At 27.6% G+C, this 24,569-nt stretch overlaps 2 protein-coding genes across 2 annotated transcripts; both read right to left on the bottom strand.

Annotated features, from left to right (window-relative positions):
* Nucleotides 1–1,611: 1,611 nt before the first annotated feature.
* On the bottom strand, nucleotides 1,612–9,426 carry LOC112600625. Its single transcript, XM_025347908.1, has 2 exons — nucleotides 9,244–9,426; nucleotides 1,612–2,194 (listed from the first exon to the last, which is right to left on the bottom strand). The coding sequence occupies exons 1-2, from the start codon at nucleotides 9,337–9,339 to the stop codon at nucleotides 1,961–1,963; spliced, it is 330 nt and encodes a 109-aa protein (XP_025203693.1). The 5' UTR covers nucleotides 9,340–9,426; the 3' UTR covers nucleotides 1,612–1,960.
* Nucleotides 9,383–24,048, bottom strand: LOC112600624 (nucleolin-like). Its single transcript, XM_025347907.1, has 3 exons — nucleotides 23,429–24,048; nucleotides 14,349–15,394; nucleotides 9,383–9,626 (listed from the first exon to the last, which is right to left on the bottom strand). Exons 1-3 carry the CDS (start codon nucleotides 23,486–23,488, stop codon nucleotides 9,488–9,490), a joined length of 1,245 nt encoding a protein of 414 aa, XP_025203692.1. The 5' UTR covers nucleotides 23,489–24,048; the 3' UTR covers nucleotides 9,383–9,487.
* Between the last annotated feature and the right edge of the window lie 521 nt (nucleotides 24,049–24,569).

Below are 24,569 nucleotides of genomic sequence, written 5' to 3'. Positions count from 1 at the left end.
AGGAACAGGGATAGCCTGTTCCACCGAGATACCGGGAGGTTCACGGTGGCCTAGCCTATTAGGATTTGTTGTTGACCTGACAACATTATTTTTTTAAATAATATGGTGGTTTTTAATTTCTTTGTGCTAAAAAAAAATGTACTGATAATAATAAGCTATACCACAATGAAAAAATTCTGATTCGAACACCCGTAGACTGTAATATAATTAGTTATTAGTTTATTATTAATAATAATAACTAGAATAAAATTGTTCATTTAACATGAGTATTTTGGAACGTATAAACACGTTATTATTTATTAATATTGTGTATGTGGGGTTTTATCGATTCCACCAGATATTTTTCTACATTGATTTTGCCGAGTATTTGTTGATGTTGGTTGTATAAAGTATATTTTTAATTAACAGTATAGGCACACCCAATTAACTATAATTTTATTTTATATTTTTTTATAAATAAAAACATTTTAAAAAAAATTCATTGTCGTCCACAACAAAAAAATTAACACAAGTATACGAGTACATACTGAATTATAGAAAAAAAGTAATTAAATACAATGTAAGTTGATTTAGTTTTTAAAATAGTAGTTTGTTGCCAGTTCCAGTTTTACACAAGTTAATCTATCATTTTTTTTTTTTTTTTATTTGAATAATTGTTAAAAGTGTTTGTTACATTATTTTTTTTTTTATTTCATATATTTTTTTTTTTTTGCTTATTTATTATTATAATTTAATAAATGGTTAATTTAAGTGCTTTGAAATTAAATTAAGATAAACAGTTTCGCTACAGTATTGATACTGATTGAAATTCTATTTTTTATTTTTTTTTTTGTAATGTCCTCTTACATAATATAATATAAACTAAGAGGTTATATCATAAATAACTAATTATAAAACAAATTGGTAGTGTTTAAGGGGAGGGGGAGGATAGAGCATAAGTTCAATCCCCCCTAGTAAGGCCAATGTCGTAAATAAAAATATATGGCCTAGGTAATACATTTACCAGTCTGAATTTTTATCCCAGGCCGTCCCTGTACAGAGTGACGACGATATTTTAACCTGATACAGATTAATCATTTTGCGCACTATAATTTTTAAAAAACAATCTAAATTTTTTAATACTTTCTGACTTCTGCAGTGCCTTTGGTTGTATTCTCGTACACAAAATTTTGTTTTTATTTTATATAAACATTTTGACGCAAAATAGTGGGACATTGTTGGCTAAAATTTTGTTGCAGTACATGTACACAAATAATGGCCAGGGATATTCTTGTTCTCCGTGTTATTTGTTCTATCCAAGTTTTATATATTTATCTACAAACAAAACGATCATTGCTTCAACATTAGATACTTACATATTTTTCATATTTTCCAAACAGTTCTTCTCTGTTTATTAAATATTAACTATAGATTTCCATTTATAAAGAACCTAACGATAGCGATGAATAAAGTTATAGTGTAACAAATTGAACCAGGGACAATCTGTTTGATAAAATATACTGTGAACCGATCTGGCTGAACTTACGTTTAACTGGAATAAATTATCGATTTAAATAATTATTTATACATACATCAAATAAACATCTGTATTTATATTATATGGCAATAGTATAATATATTCTTTAATATCCGGTTAAAATTATTGAGTGCATTAAAAACAAACAGAAAAAAAATACATATTACGTTAACAACATTATAAACAGATAGTTTGCGATACAATGACAAGCAGTACACCGCGCACGTACATAATATTATATTAAAATATGAACAATCATATTGATAAATAAAATATTATTGAACGTCACTTTTATCCGCGCGATTTAATTACCATTACCACATTATTATGGGTACAATATATTATAATATTATATCATCACACGCGGTAACATATCGTAAAATCATTGTCGTGAAATATTGTTGAAATACACGTGGTAATGAAGCATAAAAAGTATTATTGTCGTTATTGTTCGATTTGCTTGGTCACGGTAGTGGTGATTGTAGGCCCAGTGGACGACCAACTCTCCTCGAACGATTCCTCAGATGAAAACTGTTGCGACGATGACATGACCGTCTTCTTTTTCACGCCACCGTTGGCCAGTTTCTCCACAGTTTCGGACACCGATTTGGTCGATTCCTCTGACTGTACGCTCTTAGCTTTCTGCTCCAAATGCGAGTTGGCCGTGTCTTTGGTCACCTGTAATATAGAGTAATAACTTCAGAACAAAAAAAAAATCTTCCAAATATCAATATATTAAAAATATTATTTTGACATTATTCTTTTGCTTTACGTTTACTCGAAATAAAGTAAGAAGTTTCTCAAAAAATTAAAGATAACTCAACAATTATTTTTTTTATTTCAAAAGTGAATTGATTCGTTCATATTGAATATTAAAAATAGCTATGGAAAACAAAAGAAATTATAATATTAAGATAGAGATATTTTTCGAGCACTTAAAGTATTTTTTTTTTCTTTTACTGCAAACGCATATTTTATACAGAAATACACTATCGTTCATCATATTTTTGGATAAATTAAACTTAAATATTAACACGATGTGTCAATCATATAAAATTGCATAAATCTTTCAGCAAGTCTTAAGAACTAAATATAAAAAATTAACGAATCAATAATATATGATTTCAAAATACACACACACTATATAGGCTATTCGCTTGAAGTATACTACACATATAATCAGTATAATATAAAAATGTAATAGATTAAATTTATGATTATATTTTTCAAATAATGATAAGTTCAACATCTTCTAAAACTATAATCTTTTGAATATTAAAATTAATATTTCAAAAATTAATTAAAAGAATGTTAGTCTTTTCAAAATTTTCAAATAAAAAGCATTTACTAAATCATCTATTTATGATAAAAAAATGAATGGTTCTTGTTCGAAAAAAATATGTCACCATTATCACTCTTTAAAAAGCATTAAAAATTGTATTTTAAAAATTACGATATTAAATTTATTTAAAATTTCCAAAATTCAGAATTAAAATAAATCTATTATTAGAATATAAAATGGAGGTGAGCATGCTTGAAAAATTACACCATACATAACATTTCTGTCATGGTATATGTAATTAAAACAAATATATATTTTGTTTTTATTTTTCTATAAGATAATGTCTGTAATTTTATTTGTTTGAACTTTATCTTCAGTTAACCAACACGAACTTAAATTTAATGAGTTACAATAGCAAGTAAAAGATAAGTATCTAACCAGACAACCAGTTAACCTATATACAATACTCAAATTATACATTTAAAATTTATAAATGTATTGGCTAATTTATTATAAATCAAAAAGTAAATTTGGTTTTTAAATAAACATTATATACGTATTGTATTAATTTCTAAGCTTAACTTTTAAATTAATAATTAATGTGAAAAAGCAATACATTTTACAACGCTGATTTATTTTATTTAGAGAAAAAAAACTTTGTTTATTTTTTCAATACTCAAATAAACAGTTTATGTTTTTGATCTGAAACTTTGAACTTAAAATCGAAATAAATTGGTGTAGTCATTTATTTAAGAAGTAAAATAATATATTTGTTTTTAAAATGTATAGAAAAATATGAATAATAATTTATTATCGGTGCCCACTTAATAAAAATTAAAAGCAATAAAAATATGACAATAATTGGAAAAAGTAATAGTATAATGTATTTCTATATATTTTTATTAGCCGTAATTAATTGTTCTAAAATTATTTCATAACTTCATATATTATTCACTAAAAAAAAAAAAAAATATTTTCCAAACTCTACATCATTGTAATATGGGGTTCGTTATAATCACACATTTTTTTAAAAAGGTCGTCGTTCAAATCCACACTTTTTTATGCACTAATTCCATATAGATTTTCTAAAATTAAACCCACCAATAGCGTACACTTTTATTTAAAATCACATTATCATTTATAACCGCCATCAATTAATCGTATTAAAAAAAAAAAATCGCAAAATCATAAGCATTGCTATTAATTAAATAAAATATTTGAAAACACTAGGATGCAAATTTATTCTAATCTAAGTATTATTTAATATACATGTTAATTCTATCTTATAATCAAATTATTTTTTAAATACTGTTATTTTTAATTAATATTAAAACTATAAAATTTCATACATTAAATTATTTTTACATTTATTTGTTCAATAACATTAAAATATGTTTGATTTATAACTGTCAATCAAATATGTGTGGTTTTGAATTATCGACCTCCTAAATTTTCCTTTTTAGCAATAAAAAAATAAATATTTATGGTATTGAATAGTCTAATATGTGCGGTTATGAATAATAACTATGTAGTTTTAACGACACTTTTATGACAAAAAATTATATTCATTTTTGATTTGGTGAAGAAAATAAAATTTATTCTGTGTAGTATGTATTACTGTAAGTAATATTAAATTATAATAATTTATATAAATCGTTAAAGATGATTTTTTTTGTAATAATACTTCTAACAACTAAAAAATAAATGTAAAATTGGATCTAGAATTTATTCTATCTATCATTATCATTATATATATATTATCATTTATTCTATAAATGATAATATGTTCATAAATTAAAATAGAACACAAAAACTATTTTCAATCTTTATAATATCTTTATTATTCTCTAAACCTATTGGATCAATTTTAAACTTATTATCGTCAATGAAAAAAGTCAAATAACTTTAAACATTTTTTTCGAAATCCAATTTAGATATATCAAGATTTAATTAAAAATATATAAACAAATAACAGGATAAAAAGATACTTTTCATAAGAAAAAAGTTAAGTTGATAAACAGGAAACTTCTTAGTACTTAAAATAATTTAATAATTTAATCCTTAAATAAATTTGAAAATTCTAAAGTTTAAAGTAAACATTTAGGATAAGGCTAATGGTGAATACCCTATAAATAGTTTTTTATTAATACAATATATAAAGCAAACACTTAAATTTATAAAATACTACTTAATTTTATCCCAAATAATTAAGTTGCACAATATAATTTCATAATGTGATACGGGTAATATATTATAATACCTACTATTATAATCATCTGAAGCATAAAATACATGTCTGATTTACATTTGGTATAAAACTTTGATGTTTTGGTTATCCAGGAAAATATTCAAAGTGAAAGTAATTAAATTAAGTTCTTATTTAATACTATCTAACATGTTTTTGAATGGATATCAAGTCAAGAAAAATAAATTAACAAAATAACCTCTAAGAATAAAAATAATCCCTGTACCTATAAGTGGCTATTTAATATTTATATAATATTTTATATACATAAACGTAATAACGGATAAATTAATAGATATATAGTTATAATTCATAAGACTATACTTTGCAGAGTCTTGTATTCAAAGTACTTAAAAAAATAAATAAAGAAGTTAGTATTGTCATAAGTTATACTCAATATAATTTATGAAGATATAGTAAGTATATTGGTACTCATTTATTTGAAAATATGGCTATTGAATAAACTTAAAAATGTCTAAAATCAGAATTAGAATAAATTCATTATAAAAGGGAAATACAGGTTGATGTTAATCACCCTGTATAAATTCATTTGATCTATTTTATAGTCATTAAATGTGTAGGTACACATATAGCCATACAGGGTTATTTATACCGATGTTGTATGAATAGTGGCGATCAGGTTTACCGAACGCTTGTTTTCCCACGATATTCAACTATATATAATATATATAAGAACGATTACGTACACAACATTTGGGTTTAGTGGCATCTGCGATGACGTTTTATTCGGCATTTTTGTATTACAGTTCTGCGATAAACCCGAAAACGCCATTCTGGCGAAGAGCAGGCGGTGGGTAATAGAAATGTCTCTTTACAGCATACTGCACAAGGTTGGTTTTATTTTAAACTTATACAAAAAGGGTATTAAGTGTCACCATAGGCGATTTTATTTTTTTCAATTGCTTCAACTATATATTTATATATAAATAAGACACTCTGTGCGCGTTGAAATGCTATTAAATTATGTTTATTTACGTATATAGATGTATTATATTTATCGAAATATCATTATTTTTTCCACCTGAAAACACTCAAAAATAGATCAAGTAAATTATGGCTCATATGTAATTACTATTATTATAGATGCAATCAGTTGCAACGAATACTAATTTCGAGTTTTTAACTGATCTCGAAGCACTATTATCACATGTCGTGACCATTTAATAATTTTTCAAAAGGGGAAAAGTTAGAAACAAATTGGCTACTTGTCATTTTGGATCATCGACCATGTGCCTATACCCCAAACCCTGGCGCACCATACAATTTTAGAATCAATTTAAGAACATCTGTAGTATTTAGCAATAATAATAATCAAATAAAACTAAAAAATTACAACACCAATAATAGGTAGAGATTAACTTACACTGAACGTTGTGACCTCTATCGAGTAGTATTGACAATGGTATTGGTGGTATAATATTATAATATATTACGGGATTTCTTTTTTCTACCGGTTTAAAAGTACCTATTAGAATTAGATAAATCGTTAATCACGCACGTGAACAATATTAAAACAAAAAACAATGTTTTATTTTACAAGCGTCATTACATATTTTTTTATAAAAATTAAATTATCGCAATGTCCTACCATATATTATACTGTAGATAAAGAGGTATGCGTGACATCAGCATCCTAATGTAAAAACTGGAATAACATTTTTTTTTTTTTTTTTTTACAGTCGAGCACCAATTGCTACCGCCATTAACAATGTATGGTTGTCCTCTTAGATTATTCCATTTTAATTTAAAAACCTAAGGGCATTTATATTAAGGTCACCACGCGTAAATAAGATGATTTAATATTTCAAGACCTATTCGAACAATTTGTGAATTTGTTTTGTATTTTCATTTTGTAATAAATTCTGATTATATTTTTAAGGAACGACTCCATGCAACGTGTTTACTCTTGTGTATATTATGTATACTGTATAGAAGTATCTCGTAAAACTCGGGAACGAGACAATAAGTTAGTGTATACAAAACAAATCAAAATAATATGCATTTTCGTCGTAAATAAACTTTTGAATGTTATCATAATAATAATTGAGATCACCCGGTTATCTGAAATTACTGTAATTTATTCACACGAATGTAGAAAATAACAAAAGCAATCAAAAATTTGATTTTTTAACAACGATAAAAAGAAAAAGAAGATAATATTATGTTTTATTATACCACGCATTATATTGTATTATTTTCGTCATATATTGAAAATGAATATACATTATACGTATATCATTTCTATTGATTTATATAATAATTGTTCGTTTTATGTTTTCGTATTTGTCTTTGGTTTTTGTGGAACGATAATATACATTTTTATATATATTTTTATTAAATACTTTTGTTTTTGGGACCGAATAAAGCGTGAATACATTTTTACAATACCATAAGCACGTCCATAGATACAATGTTATCTTTCCATATCGTTCTATTTATAACGACAATAATAATAATAATAATTTAATGCATAATTATTATGATGTTAGTAAAGTGGTGGTAATTCCACTAAGTAGGACCTACAACAATAATCAATTATTTTATTTTTAGCGTGAAAATTGTTCAGCAGTGAAAAACGATTACAAAGACGCCCAATTTTCGCATGATACAGACGTGATAACATTTTATTAAAATTATATGACATAGAAATGCTGATTTTTTTCAAAAATCTTTGAAAAGTTATTAAATTTTTGAAAATTTATTTTTTTTCTTTTACTGTAAACGACGCATAATAATATTACTTCACGAGTATAAGTGAATCGAAAAATTAAATTCTTCATTTTGTGGTTTTCGCTTAAAAAGTATTAAAATTGATTAACTTATAATATAGAATATAATATAATTTGTTTTTGTGAAATAAAGGGATTGAGTACTGATATTTGTTGTACTAATAGTTTACGTGTATAATATAGTGAAAACTATTACACACTTTGCGTCAAAAATTACGATCAATATAATATTATAAATTGTATAGAACAGATTTTAATTTAGCGTGAAATTTTCAAGAGATCAATCAAACAACTTTTTTAACTTTTACTCCCTAGTTTCCAAAAAGTTGATTTATAAAAGTTTAAAAATTGTTCAAAACATAGGTACTTATTTTATAAATTATCATTAAAAACAATAACTGAAATAAATTAAAAAAACTATCTTATCAACCTCATGTACACTTCATGTTCAATTCAAATCTGTTTTTATAATATTCATCACTTAACTACATCGTTAACAACAATATATTATATAATACTAATGGACGCAAAATGTCTATTTTTACCGAGCAGACGTGTGAACGACAAAGACAACAGAATATCGGTATAACATATGACGTACTTTCGGTTCCCTAAGTATACAAGGTACATTATCGGAATTCTTTTTTCTTACTATCAAAATTGATTTCCACACATACTGTTTACTTTTAGTTTATTATCGTGCCACAATAGTTAACATGAATTTGAAACTGAAACGTGTAAATAATTCAGAAAATAGATAATTAGTAAATTTATGAATTTTAGATTCGATTAATACAAATAAAAAATTTCGAAATGTAATTCTTAAAATTAAACAATATTAAAATTTTGGTTAATACTGTAGGTCAGTGGTCTCAAACATACGGCCCGCGGGTCGTGAACCCCTTCTATGTGGCCCGCAATAAAAATACATTTTGAACAAAAATATGAAAATAGTGCAGCTCAAAAATAAAAATTATCAAATATTCAAGCTATTTTTAAATTTTAATTATAATTTTATTTTAAGTTAACGATCATTATATTTTTTCAATGATAATTTTGTAGTAATAAAAAGTAAATAAATGGATTTTGTATATATTTTTGTCTCCATTTTGTCTTTAGTTTCTAGTGTATAAGTATAAAAGTGACACTTAAAATTTGGCCCGCGAATTTTTTTTGAAAAAATATATGGCCCGTAGGTTATTTGAGTTTGAGATCACTGCTGTAGGTAAATAACACAATTTAGCTCTTACACTAATTCTTTTCAGCTTTATTACAGTCCCGGGTTCAATTAACACATCATTGTAACTAGATTATTTTATTTCATGTTTAGTTGAAATTGCCTATACAGTATCCCTTAAATTTAATAAATGAATACATGCTTATCTTTACAGAACAGAATCATATTAATAATAATATTGTGCAGTGGACCTCCGTATGCATAATAATTTACCTCTTTGGTGCGTTCAGCCACTGAAGACGTCTCTTCGGTCGCCGTCACTGTTTGTTTTCCGGTATTGGGTTTCTTTTCGACCGTTTGAACTTCCATTATAATGATTAAGTATTATTATTATTTATAGGATAAGATTTTTTTTTTTTTTAATTTAATTTACAATTATAAAAAGAAGAAAAATATGTGTTTTAACTATTTTTATACAATGGCTCGCCGAGACGACTAAACAAAACACGGCGATGGTTCAGTCGTTCTTTTTATAAACACTACGTGCGACTGGCGGCAGTGGTTTTACTTCAACCACTTCTTCGTCGTCCTCGTCGTCTTCGTAATCGATTTCAATGTCGTCGTCAGATAACTCTTCACCGGAATCACTATAATCCCTTAAAAACAAATAAATAAAAACCTAGTATAAAAACGTGTCACGCAATATTTAATTATAATCGTTATTATTTTTAAATAGATACATAACTATACTATGACTTAAATCGATTGATAAACGAGTATGGACAGTGACGACAACATAGTACAATTAATTAATCTAGCAAACAACATTATGTAGTTAAATTTTTATACGGACATAACAATCGGAGATTTTCATAAAAATAATCCTTAAGCAGCAGTTATTGTGCTACAACGAATGTGGTCTGTGACGAGTCTTAACACTCTTAACACAATTGGAAAATAACCCATGAATAAGAAATCCCAAACGATGTTTACAATACGATAGAATAAGTAGTGAAAACTGAAAGTCCCAAAAATTTATGAATTTCAAGAACTCTAACACTGTTTGAATGTTGTGGCAGAGGTACATAAAAAAATATTTTAAAGGATTATGGTATATATTATGTAATATGAATCATGAATAATTTAAATATTTTTATACTATAGAAAATACTATTACAACAGTTAAATGATTGTTATTTGTTATGACTATTTATAATATTATTGCTATCATTATATGATGCTTGGTTTTTCAATATTCATGAACTCAAGTCTTGACCGTGGGTTCCCTTGAATCAACCATTCATATTTTTTTTCAACTCCAACTTAAAACCAGATCGAAGATTGAAAAGATCTAACAAATATGATGGGCAACACATACAAATAACTGTATCATTGGACTGTAGTAATGACTAATAACCATCAAGTATTAACTTAATCTCAAACGTGTACTCAAATATTGATAATCTATGTATTTATTTAAGAGTTCATTTATTTTTAATGTACATATTTAGGTATTACTGGTTATAATTTTATAAGCTGTACTTTAAAATAGTACAAAACTCACAGCAAAAACAAACTGTAAAAAATTATTGCCATCAAGTAGTACCTATTAATACATTTTTTTTTTTTATTTGTTTTTGCGTATTGTTATCTAAAAGTTTTATATCAATAGAAATATTTTGTTTGAAATAAAGTTATTTCGTCACTTTTTATTTTAAATTTTATAAACAATCACCTACCAAATTAATTTCTTGTTAATTCTTGTATTATTAAAATAATTGAATTCAAAACATAAAATACTAAAAATAAAAGAATTTATTTTATTAAGCTCTTTGTCGTGTTTATGTCTTCGTGATCTAGTCCTTTTACATTAAATCGGGTACTGATTATTACAATCAATCGAATTGGCATCACTATATATTCATATCACACTTTTTGTCATAACACATAACTTTTAAAATTTTATTGCGTCAATGAAATTTTTTTTTGAAAATTCAATAATCCAATACAAATTATTAAAATTATGTTAAATGTTATGGAAAACATTCATTGCATTTATTTTTGCTAACTGAATTGCATTGGTATTTATACTTAAAATCCTATAAAATCTTGGAAAATTCAAAATATATTTAATATATAATAATTAAATTTCCAATTATTGATTGTTCAAATTTAAAACACGTACGTACTTAACCTAATCTGAGTGATAGCATACAAAGCTCTTGGCAAATTTTCTGAAATTTAGATATGAGTGGATTGCAGTTATACAGGAATACCTTCCCCACAAATGTTGGTCCATTATACACCGCTCATTAATAATTTAATTAACACCTTATCATTAATATTTTGTCTAAATTTGATTTTTATGCATAAAAATACTCATGCTTAAGAAAATAAAATAAAAAATGTATGTCATCGTTAAAAAAAAGTAAAAAGTCCAAGGCTTGCAATTGAAAAAAAATAATGTGTTATACGTTATTTAAAATTAAAACGTTATACAAATGTTGAATTTATCGTTGTTCAGAATTTAAAAGTTATTAAACTTTTGCGTTTATCGTTATTCAGAATTAAAATTTTTAATACGTTTTAAAAATTATAATTATTAAATAATTGGAAATTAATTATTTCGTTTAATGATATATTATATATATAACATTTTTCGTTATGTTTTGTTTGATGATATATATCATATCTTTTTTGTGTTATTTAATTATTTATGTTTATCGTTTTCCATCCATTATAATTACGTTTACAAATTCCAATCGTTTTTTGTCAAATATAACGTTATTATAACGTTTGCAAGCCTTGGACTAAAAACTTTAAAAAATATTAATTAATTTCAAAAATATGATCTTGTAACGACTTAAATTGATATAAAAAGAAGAACATTTTCAAAAATATTAATAATATTTGAAATCATAAGTAGTGTACATTAAGCTAATCATCTTATATACATGCATGTTTGTTTATACAAAATATTAAATATTTTACATTAAAATATAACCTACATCGTATTTAGCTCATAGTAAAACGTGCGAGTTTTTCGTACTCAACATAGATATTAGGTGTATGTACCTATAGCAATAATACCTACTATATGTATAGTATAAATTTATTGGGTTAGTATAGCTACTATAGACAAATTCAAACGAAGACGACTGCAGCTGCTTTTGACCTCGACATTTATTAGCATGCACATATGCGAAAGCTACGATAAACACAAATAATAAACTGCGTAATAATTTAAAGAAAAATATACATGCAGCGTACGGAAAGGTTATTTTTTTTTTCTCGAATGTTGGGGACCATTAATCAGATAACTTTACTCAAGCGGTTTCACAAAAATATTAAAATAAATAAAATAATATTTTTGTTTTTGTTTTCGTTCTCTGTATAATATTACTCATACATATTATAGGTAATCTAGGCGTATAACTAAATCAATATTATAAACATATTATAAGTATACTTAAAACCAGGGACAAATACACAAAGCATAGGTATACCGTGAACAGTGTAAGCTCTTATTTTGTAATAAAGACAATAATAAGAAACTATAATACCGATATTTTGTTAAATCAATAGATAATTATAATCTTGATACCTATACGGAAAACTTCTAAAAATATATTATTGATTTTTATTATACAAACATTTATAAAAATGTATATGAAGTGAACAAAGTGTGTACAACTGTACTATTAACTGATTCAATGTTTATAATAAAGTATAAGCTTTTCTGTGATGCATATCAATAATTAACATTTGCATAATTGTATTGCGATTTAAATACCTATTTTTTAAAAGTTAGTTTAACTCAGGTAATATCTTAAGATATTGATTAAATTTTTTGAATTTTTTATATTGTACTTGCTTAAATATTAACTTTAAAATTAAGTGTAGTTTTCAAATGCTTTTTTTAAATAAGGGGTTAAAAGTTTTGATGTACAATACAATGTCTATTAAAAAAAAGTATTGAATAATATAGATACTGTTGAATGTAGGTTGAATGAAATTTTAATGTGAACCAAACTCTTTAAAATAATCATATTAATTCGTTAAAAATTATGCATTTGTTGTATTTAATTATAAAATTATAAGTCTTAAATATATTTCTGTATTATAATAAATATTATGAACTTTTTATTTAATAATTTAAAGTTAAATATAAAATAAAATAATATTTTTTTTTATACAAGTAGCTACCAAACAATATTTTAATTATTTTTTTAGTTAAAAATTAAAAAAGAAATTATTGAAAGTTGCTTAGATTTATATTTCCTGGGTTAAAAAATATTACCAACTTCCCTTTGTCTAAAACAAATTATTATGAAATTAAAAAATTAAACTGCGATTGTAATCATTTATTTATAAAATATATGCGTAATTTTAACTGGTTTAGTCACAAAGACAATAGATGAAATAAATCAAGACTTAAATCTAAATACCTAATTGGAATACTTATGCTGTTTATTCAAAAGAATCTGTAGTTTTTGTATTCTACACATTTATTTAAATAGCGTATAGAATACAAACAAAATGTGTTCTTTTCATGATTGCTTATACAAATATACAATATTTAGTTTCAATGTGAACCGTCATTACATTCTTTTGAGTATTTAAGCTATATTATAGCTCAATAATTTAAAAAAATAGTATAATGTCCCAGTATCCCTGTTTATAAATACTCGTCGACTATTTTATAGTTTTATATATCTGCACACAACACACTTAGATAATATGTTTGTTCAGTTCATAGGCTTTAAGCTTTAGTGAAGATCATTAAATTCAAATTAAACAAGACCGTTAAAAACAGAAATAATATGTCGGCGATCGTTCCTTTCAATTATTAATACAACGTATATCTAAATACAACTAAATAAAGCGAGTTATTAGTAACAAAAAAAAAAAAAAAAAAGTTATTCAAATCAATAAAAACAAAATATTTAAATATTTTAAAACTCATCAATTTTCTTCTTTTTTTTTCTAAATTGTTTTACACGAATAAAATTATAAATCTTTCGACATTACTTATATTTATATATATATCTATCTATATCTATATTAAATATTAGGTGTACGTAACAATTAGAATAAAATATATATTATTATAAAATCGACAACTACATTATTATCATGATCATAAAAAAATAAGCTCTCCGCGTACAATACATGTAACACCATATTATATTATATAGAAGAGGCAGCAGTAGCAGCAACAGTAATAATAACAATATTATATACAATGACTACTACTCAAATAAATTTTGTTATTATTATTATTATTATTATTATTATTATTATCGTGCGACGACGACGACAGGTAGAGGCCAAAAGCCTAACTGAAGGCGGTAGAGACAACGGCGACGACGACTTACAGCTGTTGGTCTTGAATGGATTCATGGTCGCGGTGTAGGAGTTGACCGCCGTGCGCCTGTTCGGCTGACAAAAAATCACCTACTGCATCTCCGGCGGTAGCATTACCTGTTGTTGCTCCCGGTGGTTTGACGTTTGTTTCACCTTTTTCCAGAGTCACAAAGTCCACTGCAGGCTCAAGGCCTTTACCCGAAATTTTGTTGTCTTCGTCTTCTTGAAACTTCACGTGTGCCACGGCTTTTCCCGGCGCCGCCGGTTTCAGTGCGTTTTTATCATCACTGTCAAATTTGACTTCTGGCTGACTAGTGTTGTCTTTGACCGAATCCGGAGCGGTAGCTGGGTCACCTTTAATCGTCGTCGATGACGACAACGGTGGAGGGGGTGGCGGCAGCACTGGTTTCACCGCCGTTCCTCTCTCGGCAATTTCGAACTCGGCCTTTGGCTTTGGCGGTGGTACGTCTCTGTCATCCCTCTCCACTATTTCAAACTCCGATGACTTGAACTTGGAATCATCCTTTTCAGGTGCCTCAGGTTTGGTGGACGGAGCTCCTTCCCTCTCACATACCTCGAATTCTGGCTTTAACTTGGCAGGAATCTCTGATTTTTTCGCGTTATCGATATCTATTTTCAGCTTTTCTTTTTCACTAGTTTCTTTCGGGACCTTTGGCGGCTCGGGTTTTTTTATTTCGTCTTTTGGTTTTGGCAGCACATCCGGTACTTTGACCTCTTCAATTTTGTTTGGCAAAACATTGGGTTTAATAGGTTCGTCATTTGTTACATTATTTTCGGGTTTTTTGGATACAATCGCTGCTTTCTTGTCTTCATCCTCTTCAACTTCGTCTTCATCTTCTAGTTCTATTTCCTCTCTTTCTTCATCTTCGTCGTCATCAAAAATCTCTTCGATATCGTCATCTTCTTCGTCTTTATTTTCGATCTTATCTTCATTGCCATCAACCTCGGCAGGTGGAATTACATCAGCCAAAACTTTTGGTTTGTCTGGTTTCTCCTCGGGGTAAGACGGACTGTCTTTGATCGATTCTGTAGAAACCTGAAAATACAAAAAAAGACGTTTATTTTTAATTTGAAATAGTTTTATAATTAAGTAGTGGAAAAAATAAAAAATAATGCAACAGCTGCTGCACCACATGGATGAATAAAACGAATGCCAAAAATTTCAAGTAGGTAAGCATTTATTACAGGCTATAAATTTATAAATTATTCTTAACTTTAAAAACTAACATATGTCTTCATTGGACAAATGCCCGGACTTAAAATTAATGTTTTGTTTTACACTACAATTATTTTTTTTGTTTTTTTTAGGAGGGGGAAGGGGGTGAGGTACCAAAGAGGCAGTTAAATCTTAAGTGCAAATAAAATACTGTATAAATTTAAAAATTTATAGCAAAAATAATATTGTAATTTTTTTTGTTATTTCAGTAAAAGGATATATAATATACAAATGTTTTTTAGAAAGTACCTATATAATAAGCCAAATAAGACAATTCTTATTATTTCCAAAATTAAAAATTAAATATAGAAAAGTTAAGTTTAAGTAGTTTAAACACAACATTTAATTTACTCAATTGTAATTTTTTTTTTTTTTTTTAATAAATAACAGAAAGTTACTTTATTAAATAATATTTAATATTTATAACTACAATTAATTGTAACATATTCATTTGCCATATATACGTTTAACGTTTTTCGCATGATTATTAGACAAATAAACATATCCACCGATTATTGTTTTCATTTTAACTCAATTATTTAATAATTCATCATAAATATTTATTAAATAAAAAAAAAAATAGAGACCAGAAAATTATTATCAATAATTAAATTAAACAAAATAATATGAAATGAATTAGACTTTAACTGAATAAGAAATATAATTGAAATGAAATCTAATCGAACGTTGAAATATAAGCAAAAGACTTTCAAGTATAATTTAAGTTTACATTATAGAAATATATAATATAAATATTAACTAGGTACACAAGAAGATATTATTATGATGTTACGACTTAAATGAGTTAACTTTGAAATTGGTATGACAAATAATATGAAACCAAACGAGATCAATAATTGGATAAAATAAATAATGTAACAACAAAAATAGAACTATTTTATTACATGTTAATCTTGTATCATCATTATAGGAAGTATAGTAAAGTCTCATCGACTACTCAAATGTCAAAGGAGATAAAAACTAATTTTACTTGTATTTTTTGAGTTATGTATAAACTTAAATATAGCTTATATAACATCAAAAAATAAAATTCAATTAGTATAAATAGTATTATGGAGTATACTACGAATAATATAATATTAACTATTTATCGTATATCTACCTATTTAATACTATTCGCGAATTACCTATTATTTGTAATTTCTATGTTCCCTATATAACATTATAACCTATAGGCACTCTACGTGTTACTACTAATACACATATTATACCCACGTCATACATTATGATATAATAATTTATCGTTTCTAATGTATTAATTTCCCTATGCACAACGATGGATGTATCATATTATTATAATTTTATTAAGTCAATCTATCTGATCTTTATATTGACTAAATCTTTTAACAAATTATTTCGGTTATATCGTCGCCGTCGCAGTAAGGACGGAAATTAAAAACCAAAAATAATTTTTTTAAGTAGGCGTGACAGTATCCGCTGAAGCTAGTACACCCCATAATAATAATATGAAAGTGATGAAAAAGTCGAAACTTCCTTTTAAGCCAACACGTGCATCTATGTGTGATATGACCGATCGACTAGGTGGATATAACAAGGTCATGATGTAATATAGCGTGGTCATAAACACAAAAATTGTTTAAGATCTACGTATGAAAAAAAAGAATAAATATTACTTAGTAAAACAAGTTATTTCTCACAGCTACAGAGAGGCGTTTTAAAATAGAACTACGGACTACAAAGTACAAACTAATAGTCTACGTAGGGCGATCTTAATTTACCAAGAATTCTCACTCACGTCTTTTCATTTAATAAAAAAATGTTATTCAAATTCTAATTTTTGAAATTTTTAAAAATATTTGAAGACTATATTTTCAATTATTTGAATTTTTCATACTATTTAAGAAGAGTTCTGTAACGATACAAATTTATTTTTATCAATTGACAATCAACTTGTTTTACTGTAAAATGTTAAGTAAATGATATTTTAGAAATGTCAGTGTATCTGATTCAAATATTAGGCAAGTAATTACTAAGTTATTAAGATGAATATAAATACAACACGATTAGTAAATCACCCAATTAATTTTGTAGTATTATATGGTTCAAGAAAAAAAATGATTAGACTTTCATGCAGATGGATGCGGACTAGGCCAGAAAAATAGGTACTTGTAGGCAACTAACACAACATTTATATTATTCTTTTCTTCTTTTAAATAAACAGTTTTTCATACTTATGGCCACATAGATACCTCACCTAATATTAAAATTTAAAACCGATACCTATTTCATCATGTATATTATTTGGCGACGTCAATGTCGTCAATTATTATATTATAAATCTAATAAAACGTTTTTAAGTTTAATAACTTTTTTTTCTTCAGTAAATTGAGCACTATAATAAGTAGCACATTGTAATAATAAAAAATAACATAATATGGTTTTGTAACATGTCATCCGATAATCTCTAAATGCTTATACGATAAGCTTTAGCGTTGAACGATATGTCATATATATATATATATAAACTGATACAGATACGTGCACTGAATATTAAACAACGTAGAAATAACGACTTTTCTGTAACTTATTCATTCGGCTTCACAATAAGCAAGTATACCTAATCTATAACATCCTAACTTAATATTATAAATATGGAACGAGAATCGATATAAATAATAATTAATATATTATAATATTTTTAATTTGTCGAAACTAATAAAAATAAATAATATATATACAAGTACATAATCTGAAACGTTTGTATAAATTCAATATATGAATAAAAGTAAACCACGTAAATAAATTAAGTAAACGTTTTTAAAACATACATATTTTTAATTGTGACTTCGAACGTGGATAATTATTATTTGTTATCATTGGTGTATACAGTAACAACGGTATATACACGCACGACACGAATCTCAATTGTTCTTGTATATACGTATTATTATTATTATTATACAATCGAACTTAAACAACGTTTCAAATATTATAATTACGAAGCATCTGGCAAAATATTACAAATATAATAAATAAAAAAAAGCTTACCTACTAATTTTTCGAAAAAAATAATTTAATATATAGGTATATTATTGCAATTTTAATTATTACATAGTTAGAATACGGTAAATTAACGAACATATCGTGTTATAAGCACTGTCATGCTGATGATTTTCAGGAGCCGAAAAATGATACGTCGCGTAAACACAATAAACATGACGATCAAGCGGCGTACAATAAATATTATTACTTGGATTTTTCAACGTCTGTGTCGGTCATTGATATTTGTGCGTAGAGAGGTAAGTACGTATATTTAAAAATATCACACCTATATATATACAAATAAAAACAAAAACAGGAGGTATTGACATCGAGGCCAGGCATAAAGTTAATTTAAAAATAACTTTTGCTCAACACGAAATCAGTTAATTTGAATTTAATTAAGTTTTTTAATTATTAGTTTCGTTTATGTAAGGACATTCTTGATAAATGTGTCACTTGGAAGTTGAAAGTCACATTTCAACCCTTTACTAAACAAAATCACAAAATCACCCTTATGAAAAGAAAATTAATTTAATTTAAGTTAAAGTCAATTTTTTCAACATAATTTATTATACATATATATACATTAAACTTAAATGAGATTGAACGAGATAAAATTATTCATCGACTTTCCAAGCCTTGATTTTTAAGCAAGCGCTGCGCATAATATAATATTTATATACACCATAATATATGAGTATATTAAGTACCGCCGTGCTATCGAGTATTACACGCGTGGACGCGCCAGAGATCTGATCGGAACTCAGAATGTCAAAAAATACTACTACAATATAGGTATAATATTTACAATGGCCATGTAATAAATAATTATTATTAGTCATACGGCGTCACACCGAAATAATATTTACGTCTAGATAATAGAAATAAAATAATGATTGTGTCTAGTAATTCAATAGCGTCATTCCTCCACCTCCACACAATAGCCGCCTAAAACGTTTACGTAGGCTACTAATGTTCTGATAACACTATCATCGTTAAACTATAATTTAAGTCCTATACTGGCCATCGTAATGGTAAATGAAAAGATATAAATTGTATTAAATAAAAGTTATTATACTGATGCACAATAGATAATAAGTAGTTACTTGTTATAGTAAGAATAGGTGTATAACAATAATTATTAACAACAGCGTTTGTGGATTCATCAAAATAATAATAACAATATAATAATTATATTGCACCTATACAAATCAATATAATAACGCGAGCAACGAATATCGTACAACCCAACCTAGCAGTGAGAAAAATACCTATACATTCAGTAGTTGAATAAAATTGTAAAAAATGAGCAAGAACTGAAAAAATATCCTTTTGAAAAATTAAGTGAGTTAAATTATTTAAAAAAAAAAAAAAGAAAGAGAAATGATACTCCTGATTAATAAAAAATATATTATATATCCATAATGAATATTAAAATTATTATTTATTTAACAATAACACCCAATATTTTTAACTATAATATTTATTTTTGTTTGATTTCTAATTGATTTTTTTGTTATTCTATACTTAAAAATATTTAATTTTTTTTAAACGATTCATAAGTTATAAAAAAAAATGCACAACTTCACCTTCTATATTTACATACTAACAACAATAACTAAGAAAGTGTTCGATAACGTTATCTGAAATATAATTCACGGAAAATGCTAAAAATCCATTTTTGTTTAAATTTTAAATAAATACAATTTTGATCAACTTAAGTTTTATTTTTTAACTTTGTACCCTATAGAGTGTGTTAAAATTATTAAAACAAATATTTGAATCTGGCGATAATTTAAATCCTTGCCACATAAAAGACATGCATATAATACGGTATTCACTGTGAAAAAGTTGAAAACTTGAAAAATGTCTAAGAACAAATAGTATTCCAATAATCTCCTCTATCTAAATGCTATCTCAATACGTGAATACGTGATTGCCCATCCGAAATATTTTATGGTACCTTGGAGAGTACATACACGCTGTATATATAAAATTATATAAACGTAGGCGTAACGATGTATAGTGTGTCCAAAATGAATATTTTGTTACGAGTACCAAACCCACGACTCAGAGATAATTCTATGCAATGGACAATCGAGAAAATATGAATCACGGTAAAACTATTTTCGATTGTACAGGTGAACGATACGCGGTAACGGCAATGGTTTAAATCTGAAGACAAACATTATAATATTACAAAATGATAACTATTGCAATTTTATAGAAGAACATTTTATAATATAATATTGTTCACATAATATACTATGTATATATAGCAGATACGAAGGTACAAAACAACGGCTGATAATTCGTATTTGACGGCTAGTGAATCGATGGCACGGTACAAACCTTGACAATTTTTTTTTGGGAGAAGTTTCACCAAATTTCAGCTGTCACGTTAACCTGCGTGTGTTTAACTCAAGGACGGCGCAACGACTGTTATAGACTGCACTACACTATAATACGCGTCGGTGTATGCGGTACACCATACATAATATTTAGGGTAATATTATATCTATATTTATACATGATAATAACGTGAGTCACGCTGCTCGTAGATGTTCTTTCGAGTGACTAACGTACGAGAGATCGAAAATATCTCGCGCTATCCATTTCCATACGGATATTTTATGGAGTTAATAACCTAATAATACACAATGCACAATTACGCCTGTCGATTCATGCGCCAAATGCAATGCGTTAGTCACCGCAGAGCTAAGAAATCAGTTATGGCATGTAGCTAGTAGGAAATGAACTTGCACGAACTTTGCGTGCAAACCTATCAAAATTTGCAGAGAAAAACATTAGGAATTTCGCTGTACTGTAGCAACTACGATATATAATATTAGTATTAAACAACTTTTAGGGTCGCATATCTACTCTAAAAATGTTACGTTACAGTACTTAAATAAGTATACACCTCGGTATACACTATACAGGTTGTATAAAAATTATATCGAAAAGATAAGTGTAACGCATGATATTTTCTTTATGAAAATTTTATTATTCATAATTTTACACTATAGAATAACAAAAATAGTCCGTATAGAATCTTTGTGGCGCTTATACAAATTGATACAATTAAAACCTTGAAGTTTTTTTTACACAAAATTCACATTCTCATTCGTTTCAAACTAATATTTATTTTACGATTTTTAAAACTGATTTACATGCGTGATACTTATATACATTTTATTTTTTTTTCTCTTTCAATATTCTAACCATCTATCTGATTAAGTTCATTTTATAATAGCAAAATAAATTTTGATGAAATAAAATTAATTTAAAAACCTGTTTTGATAAAACACTAAAGTTAACTCCAAGATTTTGAACTTAAAAACGATTATTTTTGGCGATAATTCGAAATATCATTCAATCATGAAACGTCTACATGGATATGTTCTTAAGACATTTAAACACATGAATAAAAAATAAAACTTATCGGCTTGAACACAACACTGATTGTATAACACTGCACAGTGCATAATATAGTACCGACGTTTATATATTACAACGATTTGCGTATACCGCCGATTGCATAACAGTTTAAACGGTCTCGTAGTCGTAAAGTAAAAAAGTAATAATATCAAGTACACACAAACTCAGTGCGATGATAAAAAGAATAGTAGAATAATAATTATTTTATACTTGGTGATATTTAATAATAAATAAAGGTAAAAATGTAATGTATATTTGTGCATATTAATTTATTATCACGATTATAAAATTAGATTTAAGACGTATTTTTTTCATATTGTTTTAAAATATGTTAACGATACAAATGCCATTCTACGACAACGATAAATAGAATAATTATAAATGATGGATAGGTAACGATCATAATATTATTATTATTTCGATGATGATGCAGGACGGGGTGAAAAAAAAAACAGTAAAATGTTGTTGCCCCACGTGTGTTGTCGAATTTCACGTTCTATAATAAAAACCGGCGACGGAGCTTTACAACACGAAATAGACACGTCTATAAATAGAGATGATGTCGCAATCAGGCGCGTCATTTGTCTGCGGGCTATGTTTGCTGTATGGTTATATTATGCCGATTATAAGTTACGTATATCATACGCGATATGCCTCACCTCGTGTATAGAAATTATAGTTTTAGAATTTAATTTAATAGTTTTAATTCGACATTATATCATTATTATAATATTTCAAATTACAATACGTCTAAGCATTAGTGCACAGCCGTTGCGGTACGCGAACCTTGAACTAGACCTCGTAAAATAATAACGGTGACGGATTTCGAACGATCGATCAACAGATATAATCGCGTCATATCGTACGTATAAATCGTAATCGGCTGCAAGTCGTTACGCGATAATGTTCCTATAGAGTATAATATATTAATAAATATTGCTACGGTGGAAAAAAAAATAAAATGCAACATAGGACCGTTGTACCTAGACCCGCCTATCCACCTATTATACCTGTATTAATCGTGCTTTTGCTTTATTTGTAAACGAACACATATGGTGCCCACTCCCCGTTCCCCACGCGCAACACACAGCCGGTGGAAATCCGATTCCGACGACGATCAATCGTCCACCGCCGCCGCTATGTACAGCGACAGAACTTAAAACTTTCGACAATCGTTTTATAATTACTGTTCTTAAATTACATAAATGTCAGTAACTTGGAACTAATGCTGCAGGAGACGCTCAGAAATCCATCCACTGACAATATTACTGTCTTACAACATAATAATAAACGACGACCTAACAATGATTTGGAGGAAAGAGGGGGGGGGGGCTACCGTATGATATCAAATTAATAAAAACTAATAGTAATATTACATCGTGTGCTTACCTGTCCGAAGAAGAAGTTCCACACGATCAGCAAGTACCGTTTGAGCACGTCAACGAACATGATTCGCGCGGCGTGTGAACCGGTCTCTGCGAAATCTGGAAATACGGAGCCACAGAGGTACTGGGACGATCACTGTCGCCGTACCGTATGATAATTGATAATAGTAACTTCAGCAATCGGTGTTGCGCGCGCGCGCATTCGCACTCGTCTCTAAATACTTATGGACGTTAACGCGTTTATACCCGGTAACTGGTAAGCAGTAACGGGAGCGTCGGTAAAACGCACTGTACACCGGCTGTAACTACGCGATGCACTGACGGTGTTACGACGGCGGCAGACACGCACTAGACAATGAAATTCCCCTTTGGCGGTCTGACAGACGACGCGACGACAATAATTGATTATTATTATTATTAATTTATTATCTTACGATCGTAACTCTCGTTTTCCCGTCGACGTTTATTATACAATAACGAGAATGATTTGAATTTCGCACTGTATCTAAATGCAATGGGTAATGATAAATTAAACGCATAAAAAAAAAAAAACACCAACAACACGGACGACGCGTAACGCACTGCACCGGCTGCGATAGCAATGCTCTGCGGACGAACAAAAATGCAACAGGGGGGACGGTGACTGCCGCAGCGGCGACGACCGGAATACCGCGAGGCGGGAGACGAGATGAAAAAAAATTTAAGAAACATTCGTTCGGAAGATGACGTCAAAATATCTCTGCTACAGGACTGCTATTAATAAATACACACAGACTTTACATGTGATTGTGTGAATGTAAAATATACGTCTCGACTAACGCCACCACTATATTGTCGTCATTGCAGTAGTACAGTATGGCGCGGAGGTGACAATCGTTTGGGCGTGTATAAATTGATGGATAATTATTCTTTATTGTCCATTGGGAAATCGTAATTTTGTTAAATAAAAGTCCCGTTTGAAACAGCGGTTCGGAAACGCACCATAAAATGATATGTAGTCCGAACTTTAATAATATTACCTACACTGAAGACTGAACTAGGTACACGAAAATACGGAATCCTATTTTTCAGAAACTATTATTTTCTTGAAAAAATATTTCGTTGGAAATTTACATATTATTGAGTTACGGTATACGATTCTGCGC

This window comes from Melanaphis sacchari, unplaced genomic scaffold (genome assembly GCF_002803265.2).
Source record: "Melanaphis sacchari strain LSU unplaced genomic scaffold, SCAv2.0 Contig65_pilon_pilon, whole genome shotgun sequence".
Lineage (NCBI taxonomy): Eukaryota > Metazoa > Arthropoda > Insecta > Hemiptera > Aphididae > Melanaphis > Melanaphis sacchari.
Note: the sequence above shows the minus strand (reverse complement) of the source record. Positions and strands in the feature narration are given on the sequence as shown.